At 37.9% G+C, this 25,882-nt stretch overlaps 1 protein-coding gene across 6 annotated transcripts in view; it reads left to right on the top strand.

Annotated features, from left to right (window-relative positions):
* Positions 1–24,352, top strand: part of map7b (microtubule-associated protein 7b) — a 28,227-nt gene extending 3,875 nt beyond the window's left edge. For 2 of the 6 annotated variants that reach the window (XM_056733878.1, XM_056733881.1), the window contains exons 2-19: positions 11,602–11,724; positions 11,806–11,880; positions 12,822–12,985; positions 13,413–13,527; positions 14,784–14,894; positions 15,123–15,224; positions 16,337–16,453; positions 17,865–18,043; positions 19,023–19,168; positions 19,526–19,776; positions 19,847–19,997; positions 20,137–20,305; positions 20,836–20,940; positions 21,038–21,079; positions 21,160–21,214; positions 21,716–21,839; positions 22,331–22,563; positions 23,221–24,352. In XM_056733878.1, coding sequence (XP_056589856.1) covers positions 11,602–11,724; positions 11,806–11,880; positions 12,822–12,985; positions 13,413–13,527; positions 14,784–14,894; positions 15,123–15,224; positions 16,337–16,453; positions 17,865–18,043; positions 19,023–19,168; positions 19,526–19,776; positions 19,847–19,997; positions 20,137–20,305; positions 20,836–20,940; positions 21,038–21,079; positions 21,160–21,214; positions 21,716–21,839; positions 22,331–22,563; positions 23,221–23,231 — 2,273 coding nt within the window. In that variant the 3' untranslated portion in view covers positions 23,232–24,352. Of the gene's footprint in view, positions 1–176; positions 403–11,601; positions 11,725–11,805; positions 11,881–12,821; positions 12,986–13,412; positions 13,528–14,783; positions 14,895–15,122; positions 15,225–16,336; positions 16,454–17,864; positions 18,044–19,022; positions 19,169–19,525; positions 19,777–19,846; positions 19,998–20,136; positions 20,306–20,835; positions 20,941–21,037; positions 21,080–21,159; positions 21,215–21,715; positions 21,840–22,330; positions 22,564–23,220 lie in introns of those variants that run through there. The other 4 variants (XM_056733875.1, XM_056733876.1, XM_056733879.1 and 1 more) reach the window with 4 other exon arrangements.
* Positions 24,353–25,882: the final 1,530 nt, after the last annotated feature.

Below are 25,882 nucleotides of genomic sequence, written 5' to 3'. Positions count from 1 at the left end.
CAGCAGTCTCTTTCAGGCTTAAGGAGGAAGTGCACTGTGTGTTTCTGTGGATTACAGGAGCTTCAGAAAAGCCTGGCTGGAATGGTTGGAGTTTTGGCTCATCTTGACACATCTGAGCTTTAAACTTCAAATCTCTTTTCTTTCAATCTGCTGTGTCTTCTATCTCAGTCTGTCTCTCTTACCGTTCTTATATCGTCTGTCCTCTCTCTGAGAGCATTCAGGTGATGAGATGAGCTGGATGCTAGCTGTTAGCAACACAGGGTACTAAAAGAGGAGAAGGGAGTATGCCGGCCCCCCTCAGGATGAGGAGGGGGGCCTGCAGGTCGGCTATCCCATCCCTTTCCACCATCGTTGAGGAAGAGGAGGGTCAGCTGAGCCGCAAAAGACGGAGGAGAGGCGGAGGTACGCAGGAGGTCAGAAACAGGAAGTGTGAGAGAGATGTACATCTCTTTGGGGTTTTGTGACACTAACCTAATACTTGGCCTGTTAAAGATCTAGCTGTTAATTTGGTAGCACTTTATTTTACAGTCCTGTTTCCCATGTACATACTGTACTTATTACAGTAAATATAATAACTGGGTAAAAACTATGTACTTACCCTGAACCTATACCATAGTTGCCTTTATACTACCCAGTAAATACACTGTAAGTACACTATAGGTACACGTATTGTAAAATAAAGTGCAACCGTTCATTTTATAACAGTGTATAACTGTTGTCTTTTTGGTCTGAGCTGGTTTCGAGCACACACGTATACCATTACCTGAGTTTGTGATATTGTTATAAAGTTAGTTGACCGAGTTTAGATTCACAGCAATGTGATTTGATGTTGCCTACTTCATTTAAATCTATTTTAAGTAACTTTTATCTACTTCTTAAACTCAAATTATACAGGCAGTTTTTATTACCTTGTACCTAAGTCACTGCATGAGATATTTCCACAATACTGTTTAAATGACTGGCAGAAAATCTAAAACACCTATACAAACTTTCTTGTTTATGTTGATAAAAAAGCTTAATGTACAGCCAAAATCTTATTTAAAAAATGAAACACAGTTATGCATCCTTTGAGATGCAACTGTTATCTAAACCAATAATATTATTTGTTTTTTTAGGTTGTAGTCTAGGTTATTTTTTGAGTGTGTTGACCCAGCTATAGGTAAAAATAACCAAGCATATTTTAGTTTACAACCTTATAATTGAGTTAATCTCTTTTCAGCCAGTCCTGGGTTGATGTTGTTTTAGCTCCACTTTGCTAGAGCAGGAAAAGATTTTCGCTTTCTTTTGTTGTTGGGTGGGGCATTTTACCCAACCCTTCGTCTCTGCTGTAAAGGCAGATGACTGACAAGTTGGACGGGATGGCCAGGACTGTGGGTGGGTCACATGACCACCTAGAACTGGAAAGCAAACAGTATAGCAGTTCTGTTAATTGTTTGGGTGGCTCCACACAGAGGTGGATATAGGATAGGATAGGATTGCTCCCGTTGCTCCAAAGCTAAAGGATTTACACTGAAACTAAAGGATATTTGTATGTTATAAATGCATGTAAAATATAGTATTTCTACTCCATCAGATACAGGTTTTTATTTCTAAGTTAGATAATAATTGTACATTATTATATGTTAGGTTTCTGCCTTTGCAAAGTGCATAGAAATGCTAGGTGTTTTTTTAATAAGGTCTCACTATCACTTTTACTTTTTTGCACAGATTTGGGTCATACTGTATAAAGTACTATACTATAAAGGACAGCTAAACGGAGTCAAAAATCTCCCAGAATTTACTGGTACTAATTCCATGAATTGCATGTTGTGCACACACTCACGTTCACAGATTCTTTCAGCAGTGGAACAAAATAAAATATATTTTGAAAAAATGTTGGTAATCAAACAAAATTGACCCCCATTGACTATTGTACGTAGCAAAAAACATATAATTCAAAATATCTTTGAAGTAGAGAAAGAGTTATATGCAGGATTTGATGACAGAATTGTTTATTTTTGGGTGAACCATCCCCTTCAGTCCCAAACCCTACGTCCAGCTCTCATTTGTTTTATTTATTTGTAAACATGATTGTTCCCCCCGGGTCTATTCGGGGATGTGTACTTGTTCAAAAATTTGAATTTGCTTATTGCAAAATGTATGTTGGTATGGTGTCTTAAAGTCGAATATTGTGCGAGACACATTGTAACGCCTAAACATGTCTGTCTATCACAAGTGTATGTAAGAATGACACCGATTGAACACATGAAAGCAAACTGTATGTGAGCGTGCCTTAAAGGGGGTAACCAATTTCTGAATTTCGTTTTACCCAACTGAGTCAACACCAAAACAACCTTGTAGCAAATCATCAGTAAGGTGCACAGGACGGACATTAGCAGAGCCAAGCGCTGACGAAAGCGAAAGATGGTTGTAGGGGTGTGTCTGTTTTGGTGATTCGAACATCAACAACGGCTAAGAGAAATCGGACACCCTGCCTTTAACTCAGCACTCAAATTCTGCTGTTGGTACTTTTTCCTGTACAATTCCCAGGATACTCATTGGATTAATATGCACACTGTTGGTTAGCCGTGGAGGCAGGGCAGTAAATCCAGACAGTGCACTAAATGTCTAAATGCTGCTCTTTTTATTCCTTGTGGAAAAACCGTGGTCTAGTGAAAGTTGTTGTCTCTCAATATGTGTTATTTATCAGTCCAAACAGAATGAGTTCATGTGAAAAAGATGAAATGTCTTGAGAAGCAGATAACATTTAGTTTATTTACTTTCATCCTGCTGTACTGTAGAGAAACTGAATTGCTCGCTGCTCATTTCCCATCGTTTTGATGAGTCATTGCGGAGTGAAAGCTCGCTGATTGGTGGTTTTAAACACACTGCTAGTGTTGTCATACACGCCCTGCACAAACATATAGAGTTAAATGTGTCCTTTCTGATTTGCCTGGGACTGGATTTTGAGGGTAAAGCTCTCTCTCTCCGTAAGCTTAGCATTAGCCTCTGTTAAGCCGCTCAGATTTCGGAGACACTCCGCCCTAATACACACCAGCAGAAACACACTCGGTCGCACACACATCCTGGTGCTATGTGGAGAGTTGTACTTTAATCGCTGATCTCTCTCTGTCCCGCACAGAGTTTAATCTTTTTCGCCTGCATTTCTACTGTACTAAACATACCACACTCACACACACGGTCAGGATTTATAATCTTATGTTTAAAGAGATTGATTGTGGGAAATACTGTATCCTTTTGATCATTCTAACTCAGATTGAAAGGGGTGGGCTAAGAGTCTCTCCTGTTGGAAACAACCAGACATTTATGTCTTTGCCAATGAAAGAGCACACACATTGTCCTGATCTTGTAATGGATGTTAACTTGTGTGGACTGTGAGTTCGTTAATTGGTGCATTGAGGAAGGATTGTGTCCATGGCAATGTAGGCAAGAGGTGTGCAATCCAAGATTCCCCAAAAATATGAGTGAAAGTCAAGGTAAGATTTGTGGATGAAGTTTGTACGAATTGTTAAAATCTATTGTAATTGAAAAGTGACAGTGCGTGTGTACTAAATGTTGCTTAAATGTTGAATTTATATTATTCAGTATGGACTTTATATGTACAGTATGGATGTTTGTGGGATTAAAGATGTGTTTAGTCTTTTTACTTTTGCAAGCCTGTCTTGCTCGCAAAATAGGAATCTTGAGGTAAGCGGTGCTTACACAAAACTGAACTCGACCTTTGCCCTTAAAATTGGATTTGACATCCTTCGAAGCACACTGATGTGTTTCCTTCAGCCTATTTTAACCCACAAATCATGCAGAGACATGACAACCTACTGTATATAATGTTATCCCATTCTACACATGGGCACACTGTTTTTAAGATAACATGATTTGTTTTGAATTTGGAACATAGTCTCTCTCTCTCTCTCTCTCTCTCTCTCTCTCTCTTTCTCTCGTATTTATATTATCTTTTGTAACAAAAGCATGGCTCCTGATTTACATACAGATTTACCCGATGCTCAGTCTTTGTACCTCAATCCTGTTTTGACTTAAGCAGTTCTGCTCTGTGTCACACAATGACATCGAAACAGAGCCAAGACGGACGGCCCACATAATTAATTAGTAAATTAATAACAAGAAGATATACAAGTAGGAGGTCACAACATGTGGACATATAACATTGAAAACTCACCGTGTTAGTGTTTCATTTTGCATGAGTATCTGTTTGTGTTCTGATTTGAATAAAGTTATACGAGACGAGTGTCATTGTTTGGACACGGACAGTATAAGGCTGTGAGGGTGTTAATGGAGGATGGTTCCCTGAATCCTCTTTAACCTACATAGTATCCAGCAAAAATCTCCACAAGAAGCAAGACATGCTCATTGTCACTCAGTGTACATGTGAGTGTGTGTGTTTTAAAGAAACAATGTATGCAAATAAATAACTGCATATTGTCACGTTTTAGGCCTGTTGTGAAGTTACTCTAATCAAGTTAAATGAATGTTGTTTGCTTATGTATGAGGACTGTTGTGTGAGTATTAAATAGTGACCCAGTCCAACATTCAGGATGCAGATTAGTAAGCTAAGCAGGCAGAGGGTTCAGACCAAAGGTTCATGCTTAGTTTGAGAGCTTACACCATTGTGTTTAGTGCTGAAATAGAGAGAAAAAGGAAAAGTTCCCCACAACACTACAATTTGCTTAAAGTACCTTGGTTCAAAGTGTCTGCAGTATAACAATTAAATGCAATAAAAATTCATGTTTATGCAATCAAAACTATGAAAGTTGATTATTACTGAGTTAATTTTAAAGCAGTGAATTTGGATGAACTTTCTGGATTTCAAAATAAGCCAAAATTAGTTTTTGTCCGAGTTCCCAAATCTGCGTTGAAAAAAACCTTACCTTAACCTGATTCTCTACGATAAACATATAATAAAAAAGAAAATGATACGATTCAGTGGAAAATGCCAGTTCGCTTTAATTTTACTTGAAGGCTACATAAACATAAGTATGTAATGTTACCTGGCTGCAATTTTATTTTTCAAACAGAGATTGTGATATAAAGGCAAAACTTATGGAGTACAAGTCTAAAAGTTCAAGTTCAAGTTGAGCTTTATCGTAATTCCGCTACATGTGGGTACATACAGTTGAACAAAACTTTGTGCCTCACAGGACCAGGGTGCTACATAAGTAGACATACAACACGAAGTAAAACCCTATAAACCTATACACAAGTAACCTACTGACAGATTTTGACTATAAATATACTATATTTATATAAATGTTAACCTATACATGGCTTTAGACTAACTTTTTGCAATGGTTGCACTGGTGTGCCTAACTTTTTTTCTTAGGTGCATCAGCACAAAAGTTAGGTGCACCCAAATTTTCGACGGCATTGCATTTAACGCATTTAACTGGTTTTACCAGTTCACTTTTTTTTAAATGTCCATATAGGAAAAATTTACTTGTAAATGATTAAATAACAATCTGGTCAACACGAAGTTCTTTATTTGAAGCACAAATCTACAAGAAAGGTAACTTACTGAAAAAGTGTTGGTGCTTAATGTGCTTCACTGAACTGAAATTTAACTTAAAAGATCACAAGATAAATGGTCCAAATGTATCCACCAGAGGTTGCGCTGGACTTTTTTAATGTGCGTCCTTTTGACTGACAGGCTGGTAAAAAATCTGTCATTATCTTTTATTACCCGTCACTATGGTGCAAGATGGCGTTAGGTGGTAATTAGTATGTTCGTGACGTCATCACGCTTTACTTGCGTCTCGGACCTTGTTGTATTTTAATACAACGGAATGCAAATAAACCCGTTGTTCACATTCATTTATATATTCAATATTTTAATGTTTATGTTCATATGTGATTAGATCTGAGAAAACCCAACACATGGTGCAAATTAATATACAGTTTTTGATACCATATTCAAGTCCTTTCCAAATCAGTTTTTATTTTGCTCATATCTTGTGTATGTAACTAAAGTTATGGCAGAGGTCGGCTGAAAGCGTTATGATGTTCAGGAACGGAATTTAGAGAAAAACGTGTTTAACAGTCCAGTATCACAAGTAAAAGTCTGTTTACAGTGGTAAGAGCCTTACTCTAATAACAATTCAATACAAAAACATTTCCTGGTGTTGAAGTCTATAAACTGTATACTTTACAAAACCGTTTGAATAACACGAAAGTAAGGAAAATGGTGCAGCACACATTTAAAGAACGAGACATCTGCCATTATCACAAAACAAGGAAATTAACAAACATTTCGGACAACAACTAACAAGCAGTGAAGCAAGCTTTACGTTGTTTATCATGTGCTGGACTTTAGATCATCCCTTGTATGTTTTGCGATCGAGGTCCGGCTCGCATGGGTGGCGAAACGGGGATAACACCCGTTGCTGCAGACTAATCTCACGAAAACATTGAATAAAAAAAACTTTGTGTGCCATAGTTTACACAGAACTGGGGGGAAATGTTCATTGATACTTCTTCATTCTTCATGTTATTTGGTTTACTTTGATAGGTGAACTGTCTTTCCTGCGTCCCAGCGCGACATCCGACGGGTTTTCCCAGATCGCATCCCATACGTCTAGTCAGTAACAATGACGGGTGAAAACACGCAGGTTTTTGAACATGGTACAAAGCATATCACGCTCTAATGAAGGGAAACGGGATTTACAAATTGCCCTCATTGTAATCCGCCAAAATGATGGAAGGCCTTCAGATTTTTCCGCCATCAAACGGCTCTGATTACTTTTAGTCGCACCATTGAAAAATAAGGTCGCATTTGCGACCATATTGGTCGCACTCTAGAGCCCTGCCGTACATAGACTTAAAGACAATACGACTTTATAATATATGTCTATATTATAGACAAACTATACGAATGCTTAAAATAAATACTGCACATGTGCAAAGAGAAAGTCAAGCAGCTGGCTGGGGAACAGTGTAAGATGATTGCATGTACATTTACATATATTATTGAGTCTTTTGTGGGATTATGTACACACAGTAGTGTGTGAAAAAGTGTCTAGTGCGAATATTGGAGATGATCATGTCTTAGGAAGTAGGGGATTCAGAGAGGGGCGTAGTGATTTGAGTTCAGTGCTCTCACAGCCTGGGGGAAAAACATGTTGAGCAGTCTGGCGGAGCGGGCTCTTATGCTCCTGAACTGTCTTCCTGATGGAAGGAGGTGGAGGAGACTGTGGAAGGGATAGGTGGGGTCCTTTAGCATACTGTAGATTTTGCTGAAGCATCGTGCATGGAAAATGTCCAGGAGGGAGGGGAGAGGGGTGCCACACCCTTCAGCCAGCTGTGCCATTTCCTCTCTGTAGTGCATTTCATCATTGTTGCTGATAAGACCTACCACCGTTTTGTTATCAGCGAACTTGATGATGTTGTTGGAGCTGAATTTGGCAGTGCAGTCGCGGGTCAGCAGTGTGAAGAGCAGCGGCCTGAGCACACAGCACTGTGGAGCACCTGTGCTCAGTGTGGTAGTGCTCGATGTGTTGTGGCCGAGACGAACTGACTGAGGTCTTCCGGATAGAAAGTCCAGGAATCAATTACAGTGGGAGTTGTTAAGGCCCAGCAGGTTTAGTTTGTTGAAGAGCTGTTGTGGGATTATTGTGTTGAATGCTGAGCTGAAGTCCATGAACAGCATTCTAACATAGGAGTCTTTATTTTCTGGGTGGGTAAGAGCCAGGTAAAGGTTGGAGGAAATTGCATCATCCGTAGACAGAGTGGAAATTTGAGTAGTTCAAACATGGAAATTATATAATCGTTTACATTTCCTCTTGTGGTTTCAACCCTTAATGATTGAGAACACAAAAGATGATTTTAGGCAGAGTATTTACACTGCCAGTGTTTACTATGCATTGAAATGGTGACCGGGCCTGTCAGTCAGAATTTGCATACACACTTTGGCGCAGGACAGGATATTCAATAACTTGAAATTTTTACCAATCTTTACCTAAAAGTTACCATAATTGCTGGTAGACAAAATTCATGTACCTGTATTTAGCAGGTGGCAGGTATTAGTTTCACACTTTGTTTGGATATATGTTTTTTTACATAAACAGAATGTATGTAGACTATCTGATGTTGACTGCATTCGTAGCTTTGATATTTGTACCCTTAGGGCTTGTAAATAAATGCGACATGTCAAATGTGGCTTTAGTATTGAGCTACAGTAAAGCAATATCAGGTGCTGCTTAGTGCTTACACAAACACTCCCCACTGGTGTCATGTTTAAGGCTCACAGGCATAATAGCTGAGGGGTTTGTTTAGATAGCAAAGACATCAGCTGGCTTTAGATTCTTTGACAAAGCATATTTGCCTTTCTTGAAAGTTTTAACAGGTTATCAATTTAAAAGAATTCTACAATTTTGGAGATTAGCTAATTCATTTGTGGTGTGGAAGTTTGGTAGATGTTTTAGTATTGTTTTTATAGAAGCACTCTTCTCAGGCTTTTGTAATGCCTTGCACAATGATCCTGATGTGAATGTGAAATGTGCCTGTGTTTGTTTTGGCTATATGTTTGTGGAAAGTTATATGTTTTATTGACCGGCTGCAGACCATACTCAGCGGAGGAATAAAGCAAAATAAATGTGATCTAACTTGTATGTGTGAAGTTATTACTTGTGCTTTTCAATTTGCTGTCATGTCATTTCTGTGTTAAATGCCACCGGGACTCCCTTACCATAAAATAATGAGCGAAAGCTACAAAGCACACACGCAGACCCATTTTTAGCCTTTACATTCTCTCAGGGATTGATCAACTTGTACGCTTTGTTTTGATAAGTCTCAGTGGAGGACTGAAAACTACAGGTTAGATTGTATTACTATAGTAAAAAGGTCTATTTGTGAGTTTCTTTTCTTTGCAGGGCTGGTAAAAATACAATGAAAACCTTCATCCTCTATGCTACCATGTAATCATTTCAGAAATTGCCCTCAGTAAACATTTGAAACATTGCCTATTGTTTATCATAGTAAAGTGATATCCAGAGTTCTTGGCACCTGTTCAAATGGGTCAGGCAGAGTTTGATCCTGGGATATACAGTATCTAGAGCAACATTGTCCTTGAAAAATTAGCAGAAATCTAGAGCAAGTGATTGCCGTTTTGGTTCCATCTCCTTAGTGGCCACAGAAGCACACAGAAATGCACTGGTATTCAGAGTTGTTCGAATAATCGCTAGACAATTTAATGTAATGTTAGAGGAGATTTTTTTCTGATACAAGTCATCATTGACTTTTGCTCAAATGGTCTTGGGGTCATTAAAAAGTAATTTGGGTCATTATCCATTCCTGTCCTGTCTAGACACACCATCTGCCCACATGTTTATTCGTCTCCTCCCCCTAATCTGTATTAAGGGAAGTGATCTTTAAAAGTCCAGTGTTTGTGGAAGCCATCATAGTATATGCCAGTACATCAAACTCTCTCGATCCTCACTTTCAAGGATACGATCTCATACAATCTCAATGTTGATTTCTGTATTGTCGTTACATTGTGCAAACATGATGTCACGTGGTGATGGGCTAGACATATACTTATCCAATGAGTTTTTACTGTTCTGCTGTTATTATTACAATGCTAAAATGAAGAAGATTAGAAAAATTCAAGTGTTTCAAATCTGCAGATGTCTGCAGAAATATGTTGGCTTTTATGTCAGTGTTCGATTGTAACTCATTTACAATAGCATTTGTTACTATTCCAAATTACCCAATTCGGTTCATTAGGTCTCCAGTTACTGTATTATAAGTCAGAAAAGGCATCTGATAAAAGGAACTATATAAGCTTTTTGGTGATACAGTATGGTGCTGGTTGGTTTAAGAGCAGGAATCAATACACACTAAATAATGTTACCAAGTACCCCAACTATGGATTGGTATAGCACCTTCCCAACTGTGGGTTATTTTAACCCAATAAATTAGGTTATGTTTTCTAAAATTAAAATTACCCAACATTTTTTTTATTCATGTCATTGTCTTTATAAATATAACAAATATACTAATAAGTAACTACTTATAAGATAACATGAATTCAATAAAATTTCTGACTATATATCCTTGAAAAATAACATGACAATAGATTTATTTCAATAGTAACGTCACACAAAAATGTAACGCAAGAACAGCGTTGAACAACAGCTGAATTCATCCATGGAAATGTGTTATACGACACCAATTAACTTCAATTATTGAACAATGTCCACTGCACATGACAGGTTGTGAACTCCCAGTGAAGCATACATATATTGGATCACGCCTGTTAAACAAAAAGAAAGACGTAGAACACAATTTAAACACAAAATCTAACTGCATATGATAGCACGGTTGGTTTCAACGTCTTCGAAATAGGAAATGGAAATGTTTACATCGTGATATAACTTAAACTCGTAACCATCTAGACTATTACAGATGAGCAAATCAAAGCTGACAAAGTTCGCATTACTTTTAATAACAAAATACAATTCAAATTCAATTTGAATGCACAACAATAGATTGTAGGTAAAAATATTTATACAAACATGGTTTCTCCTGATAAATCCAACAATTTGTCGTTGTTGAAAGCTGCTCCTTCCTGAGATGTTTAAATCTCCCGCGGCAGATGTGCGTCAACTGTCAGTGAAAACGACCCAGCCTATAGCCCAGCGAACTGGGTCACACAAAAACTACCCAACGCTGAAAAAATAACCCAATAAAATGACCCAGTCAGATCAACCCAGCGGTTGGATTAAAAAAATAACTCAGCGTTTTTTACGTTGTACCATCTTTCAGCCGGTTTGTTGATTCTGATCCATGCTTTGCTTCAGTTTGACTGATCTCAGCTTGATTTTATGATCTCTGTATTGAGTATTTCTGAGTTTATGATTTTGTTCTATGATTCTAAATCCAAAGAGACTTGATCACATTATTTGTCTGGAGAATGTTTTACATCTCCTTTTATAGGTTTACTCAAGCGTTCTTAAAAGTATTTGGCATCTGTTTTCCATGAAATGTTTACAGCACAGGCTAAGAACCTTTTACAGTCACTTCCCAAAAGTTTGAGTGCGTTAGGGGAAAGGTATCATGTCAAGTAAGTTTCAAGTTAAAGAAGTGCCAAATAACACTGAATTGACCATTGTGAAATTTCAGCGGTTACATTCAGATTATACCAGCAATGAAAAGACAAATAACATTTGGTTCACACCTGTGTAAATATAGAATCTCTTTAGCATCGTCACATTTACTGAATATTAAACTAGAGTGCTCTCTTTTGTAAATGAACATTCTTTGATATTGTCTTTTATGAACATACAGTATGCAGTAGCATCAGGGAGACAACTGGGAGTAAATATTTTTTTAATCTACCTTTTCAAATGCTTTGATATTATCTATGACAAATAAGTAAATGTTTGATTTGAAAACTGGTTTCTTATTGATCATCGAATACTTTTTTAATAGGCTTCGTACTGTCAAAGAGAATGCAGATGATAATAAAAAAAAAAAACAGTCACAGAAGTCTTCTTTGAGTTTTCACATTCTCTTGATGTCCTTTGATTTTTGATAAACTGGCAGGTTTTTTATTCAGAATAATCATGTCTTTGCTCTCTTTCTGTCCTTTAGGTGCTGACTCCCACCTCAGAGCAGATGACAAGTCATCATGGAGTCGACCCGAGTCATCTGCCTCAGGACAGAACACCTACACTGTTCGCAGTCCTACGGAGATCCACACTGTTACCAGACCAGGTCAGAAACACACGTATAACCACTAACATAATACATCTGAGCTCTGTACAGATAGAGTTTATGTAACGTGTGTGTTTGCAGAGCCTCTAATGCTGAAGAACGATGAAAGACAGAGACTCGCTCGTGAGCGAAGGGAGGAGCTGGACAAACAGAATGGTAAACATGCATTTATTTGGATTATACTAACTAACTTGTGATCATAGACTACATTGCCCAAAATCTAACATCTGGTCCCTCATGGCGATCTTTCCTTTGTTGGCTGTGGATAATGACTGTGGATATTTACCTGTAGTATTCCGCATATGAAGTCATACAGGTTTGGGATGGCATATGTACATGATGAAAGTTTTAATTTCGTATGAAACACATGATGTTCACATGTGTCTTAATGCATCTTGTTATTCCTGTGGGTTTTTGGCGTAAGTAAAAGGTGTGTATTTGTATTCCAGTGGGATTCGTCTTTTTTGACGCTTGGCTTCTGACCTCTAGAGACTTTCAAAACAAGCTACCTTCACCATGTTAAACAATGGCTTAAACTGCACTTCTTTGGCTTTCCTGTTTTTATGTTTCTTTTGACTAGCTTGATGGCGCAGGTTGCTGTGGCGAGGTGCAGTTGTGTAAACTGTTGGCAAAGTCATTAACATGGCCATGACATCCAGTTCTTTGTAAAAGCAAGAATCCAGAGAGAGATTGAATGATTAATTTGGCTTAAGTTAAATTATTACTCTTTTTTTATTTTACAGCTGCATTACCTGTTTACAGACTGTTAAACAATAGTTCCCGACCGGTCCTCAAATCAGATGAGATGTTTTCCCATAGAACTGGAACAATATTCATTTGCATTTGTGCATTTACCAAATGCTTTTATGCAAAGTGACTTACAGTGAATGTGAGGTCCTGTACATTTTGATCGGTTTATGTGTTCACGGGGAAACCAACTCATGACATGTGTGTCGCTTTTGCTATGATCTATTTGACAGCAAAAATAGCTTTACACTTTAGAAAGTTTTCCAGGGACTTTTTTCATACTTTCCATTTTTCATAATTTCCATTGAATGGCATTTGACCCCTTAAATGTTTTTTTTCTGTGTGTTCAGCTACACGAGATTCGAAGTGGCTTGAGCGAGAGGAGAGAGCGCAACATTTTTACGAGAAACAGTTGGAGGAGCGGAGAAAGAAGCTGGAGGAGCAAAGGCTAAGAGAGGAGAGGAGACGCGCCGCTGTGGAGGAAAAACGTCGACAGAGACTAGAGGAGGATCAGGTGAGCCTCCAGAAGCATTTCTTCGGCATTAGACATATTTCGGTCGGTTGTTTATACCCGCTTTTTGTATGTTATCATTTTTATGTTGACCACATATTTATCGTTATGCTGTATTCCTTTTTATTTAATGTCATTAAACAGTCCTTGATCCTGATTGGACAATAACTCTGGTTTATTCACAACTCACTCACTCTTTAGAAACTGCTTGTTGTTGTTTTTTTATGTGAAAATTCAAGTTTGTAGACATTTATAATGATTTCTGAATTTAGATAATTAAAAAAGCACAGACAGAAAGTTAGAAGCATCCTCTGTATGTAATCTTGAAATTAGCACTGCATTATTGTTGTGCCCTACGCATATGTAGGCATTATACACTGTCCTGTTTGTCCTTTTAAACTATCTGATCAGTCTACTGTGTGTATTTTAGGCACGGTATGAAGCTGTTATCAGGAAGACCATGGAGAAGAGTCAGAGAGTCAGGCCTAAATCAAACCGCTGGAGCTGGGGCGGAACACTGTCGGCTAGCACCTCACACAATAATGGTAAACACTCCCACAAATCTGAATTCACACACACACAGTGAAAATCAATTTCTCAATATATATATATATATATATATATATATATATATATATCAGTATATTATATTTTTCTCTGCTCAGATATACACAATATACAATAATTAAATGTAGTACTGGTCCATCAGACATGTTGAGTTTATTTTCAGAATGTTGGTGTTTGTTGGATCTGTATGGATTAGTCAAAAGAGTGGGGTTGTAAATGTCTGTTAATGGTGTGTTTGCACTGCAGCATCTCTGTTTATTCTCTGCTTATGTTTGCTGAATCATCCACAAGCTCACTGCTCATCCCCTTTCTGTTCTCATCCATCAATACTCCCGTCTCTCTCTCTCTCTCTCTCTCTCTCTCTCTCTCTCTCTCTCTCTCTCTTTGTGTGCTCTCTCTTACTCTCTTAATATCAGGTTTTGATCAATCTGCTCTCTTACCGTTGGACCTAGCTGGGCTGGAAAAGTATCATGGTGTTTTTAGTGTGGAGCGTCAGCAGCAGTTTTGCTCTAAATGTGAATATGACGCTCATTGCAGAGGAGCAGACTAGCAGCTTTAGCTAGAGCTCGTAGCATCAGTCCGTAGCTTGTAACAGTTTTCACGTTTCTGTTATTAATGGAGACCTAGAAACATGGAAGTACTTAACCAATAGTATGTTAGATGAGAGACATGTAGCTGTAGTATTTGTAAACGGAGACAAACTCATGTTTTAGTAAAAATTGGGTGTGGTTATGCTTTAAATTTTAAAGGAGCCAGCCTTAAACCAAACTTTTTGTACGTTTAAGACTACAATATGTACATGACATCTTCTATGGTTGTCTAAACTCCTATGTTGTGTTAAATGTTTGAATACTGTAGGCATTTGAAATAAGTAACAAAAACATTGCTTTGCAAGATATGGCACCTTAAATATCTGATGTTGTTGATGTAAGATCAGTGTGGTGACACATTGAGGATGTTTAATGACATCACACATGTCATTGGAGCTTTTGGGCGTCATTGTATCTATCTTTTCTGAGAGACACCGATGTTAAGCGGATGGTGATCATTAAGCAGATAAGTTTCCTCATGCAATAGTATTCAGTGTGAACACTTTCCACCAAACTAATCTAAAAATCAGTATCCACATCTTTAACGGCTACATGATTACAAAATAGAAGAGTTTCCCCGCTTCCTTGCTCTCTAACACTTCTATTTGGATATGGCGAGCTGAATGATGTATTTGTGTTTGTAGATGCGGAAAGAAGGTCAGTATCCACCATGAATCTGTCTAAACACATGGACCCAGTCATTTCCAAACGTCTCTCCTCTTCTTCAGCAACACTGCTGAATTCACCAGATAGAGGTAAACACACGCACTCCTTTCAAACTTATTTTGTGTGGTTTGGACAAAGTGTGCTCACACAATTATATGTTGTCAGATAAGCCTCTTGTTCCCAGTTAGATTTTTGATATTGTATTATAATTCATTGACATAATTCAATGAAGCTTATCAATCAAGATCAGTCTATACATAATCTACCTCATACTGTGACGTTTTGTAACGTGTGTGTTGTTGTGTTGTTGGTCCAAGCCTTACTGAAGCAGACGTCTCAGTCATCGTCTTGCTTGTTAAAAAAAACACTGTCTAAATCCAAAATCTCCAGAGAGAAGATCCCTCAGGAACAATCAGCAGGTGGACTAAGAATTCAAGGAAACTTTCTTAAGATCCTCTAGTGGTTACAACACAGGGCTCCAGACTGTGACGAACGTACACAAAGAACATAACATTAAAATCATAATTTGCATCTGACACAAAGCTTTGAAAGGAAATACTGGTCTTCCTTTATGTGGCATTAGTTAGCAGCACACAGCAGTAGAAGTTGGATAATTGGCACCAACTAATACACTCAATGACCTAAAACGTCTCCCAGGTCTTGAGCCCTTACTACATACTTCTTTAAATCATGTGATCTGTTCGAGCATTTAAAGTATGGCATGTTATAGTCTGTGCTATTGCAATGTGTGGTTGTTTAAGGCCTGTTCACACACCAAGAACAATAAAGATCCACAAACATAATTTTTTTTTTTGGCTGTCAATGTTGTACGAAAGCTGAAAAAACAAACACTTTGAAAGTGAAGAATATCACTTCTGTGTGCCGTTATTATAATAGATGAGTCTAATATGAATGATTTTAAAATTTCTTACATACTTGTATTTCTACTTATTGTTCTTGGTGTGAACTGGCCTTTGAAAATGGATTTTGCACATGCGCATTTTCATTAGTGGGGAAATGAGTGCTTGCTGCCTGCGTCATATTGGCGGCTGTGCTGTAATTTGACTATTTTTACATTATGTTTAGTTCTTGCATGTTTGTTTATCTACCAAAGGTGGAAAGGATTTTTGTTAAAGACAACAAAGTTGTTTTTAAAGTGTGGAATAAAAATAATACTAGGCAATCACTCTACTATACAATTCAATCAAATCTTGATTCAAGTTCTGCTCTACATTGATGTTTTTTTCAGTTGGAAATATGTCACATTATAGAACTTATAATGTGATCTGTGCGTATTGTCATGTTGTCTTTAACTAATGCTGCTAACTAACCCTGTTTTTCTTTAAAAGTTAGTTTGACTAATCTTGGCAGTGAATGTCAGAGGATGTTTGTGATGAACATGCTCTGGAAAGATGCATGTGATGTCTTATTTTTACTGTATCTGTGGATATTTACAAGTCTTATTAGTGACATTATTTATATAAAAGAGACTAATGTGCATGTGTGTGCATGCGCGTTTGTCTGTGTTCAGGTATACGTCGCATGCCTCTGACCCCATGGGAGAATTCGATGGTCAATCGACTTCAGACACCAACACACTCGTATCTGGCCAGGAGTCGCAGCGCCATGTCTTTGTCTGGTGATGCAGGTATCACAACGCATTAATACACACTTTATTTTGAGTGAAATAAATAGATAGCTTGTATTATATTTGAGCTTCTTTAAGTTTATCTGCATAGTAAAACATTCTAAGCTTGTAATGTTCTTGTAAAAAAATCTGTAATGTTCTATCTTCTGTCAGTACCCAAGCAGTTGTAACTGATTTTGCCAAAACGTAATTTTCAAACTGTATCGGAAAGAATTGCACTTTCAGATGTTTTCTTTATGAACAAATGTTCAGAGAAAGAGCAAGATAGAAGGTTGTTGATGTTGAACTGTGTAAGTTGGTTTTGGCAAAGCCTCTGTTCTTCAACAAAACATTTCTTTTTGAACGAGCTCTCTGAAACCACAGTTATAGCTTTGCTTGGTTACTGCTCTCTTAATCTGAATTACATGTGTGTATGTGTGCATGCAAATGGAGCTGAAACTAATCTCTGAAACTGGCTTGTTCTTTTTCTGATTTTCTGATGGGTGATTCTGTTAGTTATAATTAGATTATATGCTTTGAACAGAAGGAAATGATTCAAATCAAATTTAAAATTACTATGAAGATATTTTTTGTGCAAAACAACTGAGCGCCTGTGGGAGTGGAATTTGTAGTTGTAGAGGTTGGCGTCACATGTGTATCAGTAAATTTGAAGTTTCATACTTGAAGTCATGTCAGACAGATATTGTTAATTTTCGTAAGGGATTGTCAATGTAGCTGACCAGCATACCTATTTAAACTAAACCAAGAAAAAAAGCAGTTTGCAGTGATTCTTGCAGACTTTTCCACTAGGGCGCCACCTGCTGGGTGCCAAAGCTAGCTGGTTTGGCTTCTGGAAATGCACAAATCACTTTAGCTCCATGTGTCACTCAGATATGTGGTGCAAAATGAGAGTGTGCGAACTTGTGTCAGAGACTGGCAGCAGCAGATTTAAGCAGCTGTAGTAATGTTCTTGTGTTTGAAAAACCTTTCATTTGTGAGAAAATATTTTACAAGTATTCCCTTATGAATTCACATATGCGGTTGTGCAAAACTCATCTTCGAACACACGTCTTTTGGTCCAGGTGTGTGAATGTGTTTTGCACCATATTTACTGCAGAAATTGAAGCAAAAATATGAGTCCATGACCATGTGCATCTTTGTATGAAATTAAATTTAAAACATTTGTTTTTTACAACTGTATCTTGTTCTCACTTCAGTGATGAAGTTGCCGGATTTCTTTCTGGTTCTTTGTAGACACTAATACATTCTTTCTTTCTTTCTTTTTTTTTCCTCCTTTCAATTTTTATGTTACTCATTTTCCTCTTTTTAACCCTTTTCCACACCTTTCGCCCTTCATATCCCTGCTCATTTCCAAATTGAATAATTGATGCAATACTTCTTGGTCGGTCTGTTAAACTTGACTGGTGTACAGTGACCCCCATTTGTCCTCGCTCAGCCTCCTGTCACCCAATGAGCGCAACATCCTTCAAGTCACTCCAGTCACGCAGCACCGAGCGACCAATCAGAACAAGCCTTAATTTTGAGAAACCAATAAGAGAAAACATTTCTTTGGACACCCGCACTCGCAGAAGGACCACCCAGATTATCCCGGTAAATCATTACATATGTTCAAATGATCTGTATATTTGCTGATGTATTATATATGTGTTCGTGTGGTTGTGCATGTGCACGTTAAAGTTTGTTACTGTTGTTAGTTTTGCTTTCTGCTTTGAGAGAGGTGTTGGGCTAAATAACAACTGTCAATGGGGTCGAAACATCAAGTTGTAAAAAACTTGTACAGTTGATATGAATGGATTGCAATACATTATTTCCCAGATTTATGCATTTAAATTTTTGACATCGACATTTGGGCCTCCCAAGTATAGCCAAACCTGTGGACACAATCACGCAACACACATCTGTTGTTTATATGTGATGTTCCAAGGTGCTTAAGTCATTATGGACTTATGCCTAAAACCTTGAAATCAATGACCTCCACCAATCTGGTGCCAACATTACAGCTGTCTTTGTGTTCCGAGTTTGTCACACAACAGAAAAGTTTGTTATTAATCACACAGCCACATTTGAATCGAGTAAAAATCATCAAAGTAGTCGAGGGATGCTTGAAGACTGTAGAGAGAATGCAAGGAAGATTGCTTTGTCTGTTTGTGGTGGTTCTTGAGCAGATGTTGAGATTGCTGATAGCGAACCAGCCAAGTGGATTATCTACTCGTGCTCCTTCCCAACTTTGTTAATTAAACATCATTCACGAAAGCACGTCGCGATCACTCAAAAATTCCACTCCACAATTCATTGCTTTGTAATGTGTTTCAGCAATACATTTCTAACATCTATTATGTGTCTGGAAACAATTCTCAGAATTCTCTTTACCTGGACTTTAAAGGTTGAGGTATTTCTGTGTATATTGCTTTGTTTATAACTTGGCTCTTAAAAGTCTGATTTGACATCTGCCTGCGTTGTGTTGTTATTGTGTGTCTGGATATAATTGTGATCAATAAGGAACGATACTGTGGTACTGAAGGATGACGTTTCTGCCTACAATGTCTTCATTTTGTATCTCTGTATGCAGGTCGACAGAAAGGATAAGGACAACGTCAGAAAGTCATGGAGTAACTTGTCATATCCCACTACTCCCACTCTGAGCCTCTTCACGCCCAAGAGAGCTCCTTCACCCGCCGGGAACTGCAGCAGGGTCACCAATCCATCACCTAACAGGTATACATACACAGACATACCTTCCTTACACATTAAACTGAATAAATTACATATTTCATTTGACATCAATAAAATGAATCTGTGTTTTTGTGTAACGATATACCCAACTTATAAAAACTCCTAACATCAATAATTGCATGAGTGCATATTCTGGTACATAAAGAGCTACTGTATGTGAATCTGTGTGAAAGAGACAGACTGAAATATAAGTCCTCAATGAATGATTCTCGCTGTCAACTGTATGAAATGTAAAGTTTCTGTTTTCAGTAATTCTTTTGTTTCCTAGGGGAAAGAAAAACATGCAGGTATCTTAACTAGTTTTCACTCACCTGTTGTTTTTAATTATCTGCTTTTCAGGAGCTCCACTGCTAAACCTTCTCAAAAGTCTCCTAACCCTAAAAAGTCTCCAACCCCACCTGCATCAATGCGTCTGTCTGCTAGCAACCCCTCTTTATCACCGGGTAACCTCAGGCCCAACAGAGTAAACCCGGAGAGCTCGAGAGTCAGTCCAGAGGGAGAGGGGGGCAAAAAAGGGGCGATGTTGACAAGCGTTGACCCTCCCAAAACTAAACCAGAAACTCCTGTGACCAAACCTGAACCTTCAGCAGGTGAATAATACTGCACGTCATAAAATGGTCAAGTTGATCGAACCAAAATAACCTATATAAATCCCTTTAGAAAGTGCTGGAAGTCCTCCATCAATACGACCCTATGCGGGCACAACAGATCCAGAGGAAGCATCTCGCCTGCTGGCTGAAAAACGTCGGCAGGCCAGAGAGCAAAGAGAACGAGAAGAGGAAGAAAGGAGACAACAGGAAGAGGCTGAAAGGTGTGGGACAGGTTTCCACAAGTACTGCTGTTAGCAATTAGAGATAATGAGGCATTTTGTTTTGTTACTTGCATATTTTAAGAGTTTAGGAGTTGCCTCTCTTCTAGTTCTGTACTCAAACGTGTGTGTTTGTGTGTAGGCGCGGCAGGGAGGAGATGGCCCGCAGGAAGGCAGAAGAGAGAGCGAAGAGAGAGGAGGAGGCGCAGCGGCAGGCAGAGGAGAGGGGGAGAAGGGAGGAGGAGGAGAAGCGTTTAGAGGAGGAGAGGGCTCAAAAAGAGAGAGAGGAAGCTGAACGCCTGCAGAAACAGGTACACAAACACAACATTACATACGCTGCACCTATTCAAGTCATTAAACACGAAGTAGATGCTGTATTATTCTTGTCATATTTTACGAAATATAAAACTTTGTCAAAATTAAGCTATGGCACAAGATGTGACACAACAGCAAAGTCCGTCTGCACATAGATTAACAATAAAAAAAAATGTTTTTATAATAATTATAATTATGATGAGTCTAGAATAATCTCATGATGTTTTTGTTTTTTTGCTTTTGTTAATCTACAATTTTACATTTGCTGCATTTTGTCTACTAACATTCATTTTCTCCACTCACGTTGATTTAGTTTTCGAGCAGTCTGTCCTTTATGAAAGCTGCCATTACACACACAGTTTCTGCCAATCTCATATTAATCTTGAGTACCTATAGAGTAGTAATGCATGCTTCGTATCTTTGAAGAGTATTTGGTTCGATCACAATTATAAAAGATAGATACAGCTGTAGGATGTACAGCTTTGCATGCCCCCTTCAAGTAAACACTATCTCTGTTATTAAACAGAAAGAAGAAGAGGAGGCTCGGCAGAGAGAGGAGGCTGAGTGTTTGCGCCTGGAGAGAGAGAAGCACTTTCAGAAAGAGGAGGCAGAGAGACTCGAGAGGAAGAAGGTTTTTCAGTTCATTCTGTTTAGAAATTTTGATTAAAGATCATTTTTGTAAAAACTGCTGTATGAGTTGATGTTTGTGACTTGCATGTGTGTCACAGCGCCTCGAGGAAATCATGAAACGCACACGGCGATCTGATCCGGTGAGATTCGATATTTGGAAATGTTCTGTCTATAAAGATGCTTGTTTGTCTCACTAACACATTTTCATTTGTCCCTGAAGAAGACAACCCCTCAGAAAAATGGTGACGTCAGCCGGGAGAGAGGACAAGATTCAAGTGAGTTCTGCTTTTACGCTTTTAAAGGTCCAGTGTTTGAAATTTATGGGGCTCTAGCAGTGAGGTTGTGAATTGCAACCAACAGCTCACTCCACCACTCCCACCTCCCTATCAAAGCACTAAGGTGGCTGACACAGGACTAAGATGCCGTCATATTTACATAAGATATTTACAAAATGCATAGAGCAGTTTGTCTGTTTAGGGCTACTGTAGGAACGATTGAAGGATGATTCCATTCAAGGGGTCCCACGGTGTATGTAGATAGATTTAGATCATTATAAGTTAATAAAAACATAATGCTTCCTTATGTAAGGACTTTATACATCTCTGAATATATAAAGTAGTTATGTATGTTATAATGCATTTCTGTCCAAATTACACGTTGGCCTTTTAATCTGCACCATTTCTCAAATCACAATTCCTTTGATTTGTGAATTAATTCTAGATTTATTTTAAATATTCAGACAGGATTGATTTCCTCTATTTCTCTTTTTTTGTTAGCAATGTCAGGTAGCCCCTCAGTGAGTGTGTCCACACCTCAGTCTCCTGAGACAGATCGCAGTGACAGTAATGGGCACACAGGCCCCAGCTTCATCACACCTATACTGCCCACTGCAGGTCACAGGTCAGTCCAATTAAATTATTCTCTTTCCGGATCAGTCATCATCATAAACAAGTCAAGAGTAGTGGCCTAACTGTTAGTTTAAACATTTACCATTTTAATGATTCCTGGTTCACTCCCCAGTATCACAGCTGGTGGTTTTATGGTATCATTAGTAACAAAATAAGTGTTTGTGCTCATTCTTTTGTACTTGACTCAATTCTACTCATGCTGTTAGCTACTAAGATAGACTTTAGACTTTATGTAATGTAAGAAATGTGAAAAGGATCTGTATCTTTACTGCCATCTGTTGGTAGTTTTCCATTATTGTTTCTGGCTCAATTGCTTGTTTTTTTGTGTGTCTTCAACTAATTCAGTTTAGTCATTGTTAGATATTTTAGTATAGTTTTATTATTAGACATATCAATAGCACTGTTATATATCAGTAAAGACATGCTTGGAGAAGAAAGGGAAGTATTAAAAATTAAGAAATGTAGCACTTTTCTTCTCCACAGTACAGTCCTGGCTGCCCAGCTTAGAGAAAATGGCATTGCCACAGAGAAAGAGACCTTTGAGGAGGTCATAGAGGTTCCCATGACCTCCAAACTGTCTCGTCAGGATGGAGACGGGGAGGAGATGGAAAACAAGGAGGAAGAGAAGAGGAAAGTTCCCCTCTTGGCCTTCACAGAGAATGGAAGCACACACAGTACGAATGAACTGGAGGAGAACCCGGCACAGCAGAGAGCAGGCGAGTCTGTCTGACTTCGACATCTCAGCTTCTTAACTGACCCGTGGAATATACTTGATCCTCATTAAACAGCACAGCCCAACAATACAAAAAAAAATACAATGTTAATGAATTCTAAAACATTTGAAATTAGATAAATTGTGGTGGTGCAGCATGGGGTGGCTTTCATGAAAATGTATGAAAAAATATTGACTAATAAGCATAAAACACCCCAAAATGTTTGAACATGGAAAATAAATGTGCATTATATATTTAGGAGATGATCTGTACACAATGGAAGTGACACAAGGGGGCGCTAACATGTCTGTGAATAGCCCACCTGGCAGTAACAGTATCCGACATTGGAAAACATCAGAAAAATATCTGAATCTGAAAGATATGTTGTTAGTAGCTGGATGATTCTGGTGTGGTAGATCTGGTTGCCAGGTCTGTAGGTTTGATGAGACATATTTGTTATTATTTATAAGCGCATCACTCTGAACTCAGTGATTCTAAAGACAGGCAGTAAGTCGCTGCTGTCGCTCCCACCCATTCTGCTAATCTATGTGGCTGCCCTAAATCACTATGTGGTTAGATTGAAAGTGAAATCTGTAAAAAGGTCATTCTCAATGCTTGTTACATAATCACTTTGTGATTTCAATTCCTTTTTTATTGCAGATATTGTATGAGGGTTCTGTAATACTAGATGTTTGCACTACAAGAGAAATGAAGAGAACCTCTGAGCATCTCCTCACAGACGGGACGGATCTGATGGATTTAGCTCATTTCTCCTCAAACTGAGGTCGTTTGATCCAGAAATGGATTAAACCAATCATCTACTGTCACATGGGGGGCATTGTTTGGTGTGGTGACTGTGAAGTCACATCTAATACTTGAAGAAGTTCCTGTGAAGTGCTAAACTTAAGGAATGTGAATGCTGGTTGGTTGTATTTGTGTAGATTTATAGCAAAACCTAGTTTTGCACTCATTTCTGCCAGCGATTAAGTAGCTGGAAGTTTTGTAATTATTGTTCAAGAATGAAGAGAAAATATTTTCATTATTGTTTGTGAATTTAGCTTCAAACCTGCGAAGATGTCTCATGTCACCCCAACATTAATATCTTTATTGCAGTCTTGGCAAAGCCTAGATACCTGTTGTGTTAAAACATATGACATTGTTTTTTCCTCATAAAGTTGTGCGGCTGTCTTGAAACCTCAAGATTATTTTCAGGTCATATGTCACCCCAGAAAAAAACTGAAGTGACATTTGCATATGTATTTTGTGACAATTAGACATATTTTTCTTTCCAGTTCTCCTTACCTTGATATAATAAGCATGATGTCATGTTAAAAATAGCAAATGTTATCTGAAGTGTAAAGTATTTATATATTATAGTGCTATTTGATTTACTATGTGTACTTTTCATTTAAACATTAAACAATCAAATAATACTAATTCCCTAAAACTATTCGTATGCAATATGATAAGGAGAATATTAAGAAAAATTGTCATGATGCAAAACAATATGTGTGTCTGTTAAATAGGCTTAATTTACTTAATGCAAAATACATTTGTATTTCTTATGTTTTGGGGTGACATGATATTGACATGTTTCGTCGGATTCACTTTGTTTGCTAGCCGTGTCGTACATGTAACTTAAATCACCGAGGGGGGAGCCTGGCGGTAACATAGAACATGTCTACTTCATCAGGAGAATCCATGTAATCTATCAAATCATTTAAAATCTATACAAATAATGAAAGCTTTATTTATAATAAAATATGAGCAGAATGTTGAAATTTAAAAAGCTGCTACCTTTGTCTTTTCTTTGCCCTACTCAATGAAGTTGTAGGATTTATGAGTAAACCTCTTTATCTGTTTACTTTGTTTTTGTACCTTTAACAAACACTGTCTGTAGCCCTATCAATGCTGCTGTCTTTATTCAGTAAGATACCGAGATTCCAAAAGGTGATATATCCAGGGTGTCCGCGGGTCCTTAAAAAGTCTTAAATTCCATAATGTGAAAATAAGGCCTTAAATAGCATTAAAATGTCTTAAATCCGCGTTTCAAAGGTCTTAAAAATCCAATCAGACTTACAACATAAAATGTATTGGTATTTTCGTATAAAAATATATGTATTTTCGTTTTAAAATCATGTCATTATTAGGATACGTCTATTTCTAAAAAAAAAAAAATAGGCGGAACCGCAACTAACACATTAGTTTGTGGGGTTATTTGCTAGGCGCGTGGACTGGATATAAGCAATTTCTCGCTTTAACCGTGGGGAAGTGTAAATATAATGAAAACTGGTTACATAACCCTAATTTTGCGCCGTGGTTAAGACCAGTTTGTGGCAATGCTTTCGAAGTCAGGTGTATATTCTGGAGAAAGTTTTAAAACTCGGAACAATGGGGATCAAATCTTTGGAAACGCACATGCAGTGCGAAAAACACACCGCGGTCAAGCCAGCCGCAGTTCGAAAATAGACGGTCAAGCCAGCCGCCGTCTAGATTCATTGTGCGCGCATACTTAATAAACTACGGTAATTTATAGAAACACCGCTTTTAAAGCTTTATTTAAATGCGGATCGTCTGTGTGTCTCCTAAATATTATATATTGTGTTTTAAGTTTAGAATATGTCGTTTTTGTAGTCATTTATGTATTTTTTTGAACGTTTGCATTATAATTTATGTTGACTAAAAAAGGCCTACTTTATAGTAAAAACAATGTCTCCGTCTAAAACTAGCCTATTATTATTGACCTTTGTCCTGCAAATAAATCAGTTTATCCAATTCAATTATTTGTCTAATATCTATACTTCTATGACAATTAACCATCGTTTTAATTCACGATATCTAATAAGTTTCACAAACGGATGGTCTCTTCCTGTAGGGGGCGTCCCACACTATATACACACCATATATGGCCTCATTTTACTGTAGCATTTGGGAGAAATTGTCATTTTTCAACTTTAAATCCCTATAGAAACTTCATTTCTTATAAGTTTCACCACAGGATGGTCTCTTCCTGTAGGGGGCGTCCCACACTATATACACACCATATATGGCCTCATTTTACTGTAGCATTTGGGAGAAATGCTCATTTCTCAACTTTAAATCCCTATAGAAACTTCATTTCTTATAAGTTTAAAAAAAGGATGGTCCATTCCTGTAGGGGAAGTCCCACACTATATACACACCATATATGGCCTCATTTTACTGTAGCATTTGGGAGAAATGCTCATTTCTCAACTTTAAATCCCTATAGAAACTTCATTTCTTATAAGTTTAAAAAAAGGATGGTCCATTCCTGTAGGGGGAGTCCCACACTATATACACA

This window comes from Triplophysa dalaica, chromosome 20 (genome assembly GCF_015846415.1).
Source record: "Triplophysa dalaica isolate WHDGS20190420 chromosome 20, ASM1584641v1, whole genome shotgun sequence".
In the NCBI taxonomy this organism is placed as follows: Eukaryota; Metazoa; Chordata; class Actinopteri; order Cypriniformes; family Nemacheilidae; genus Triplophysa; species Triplophysa dalaica.
This window is presented reverse-complemented; position numbering and strand designations above follow the sequence as displayed.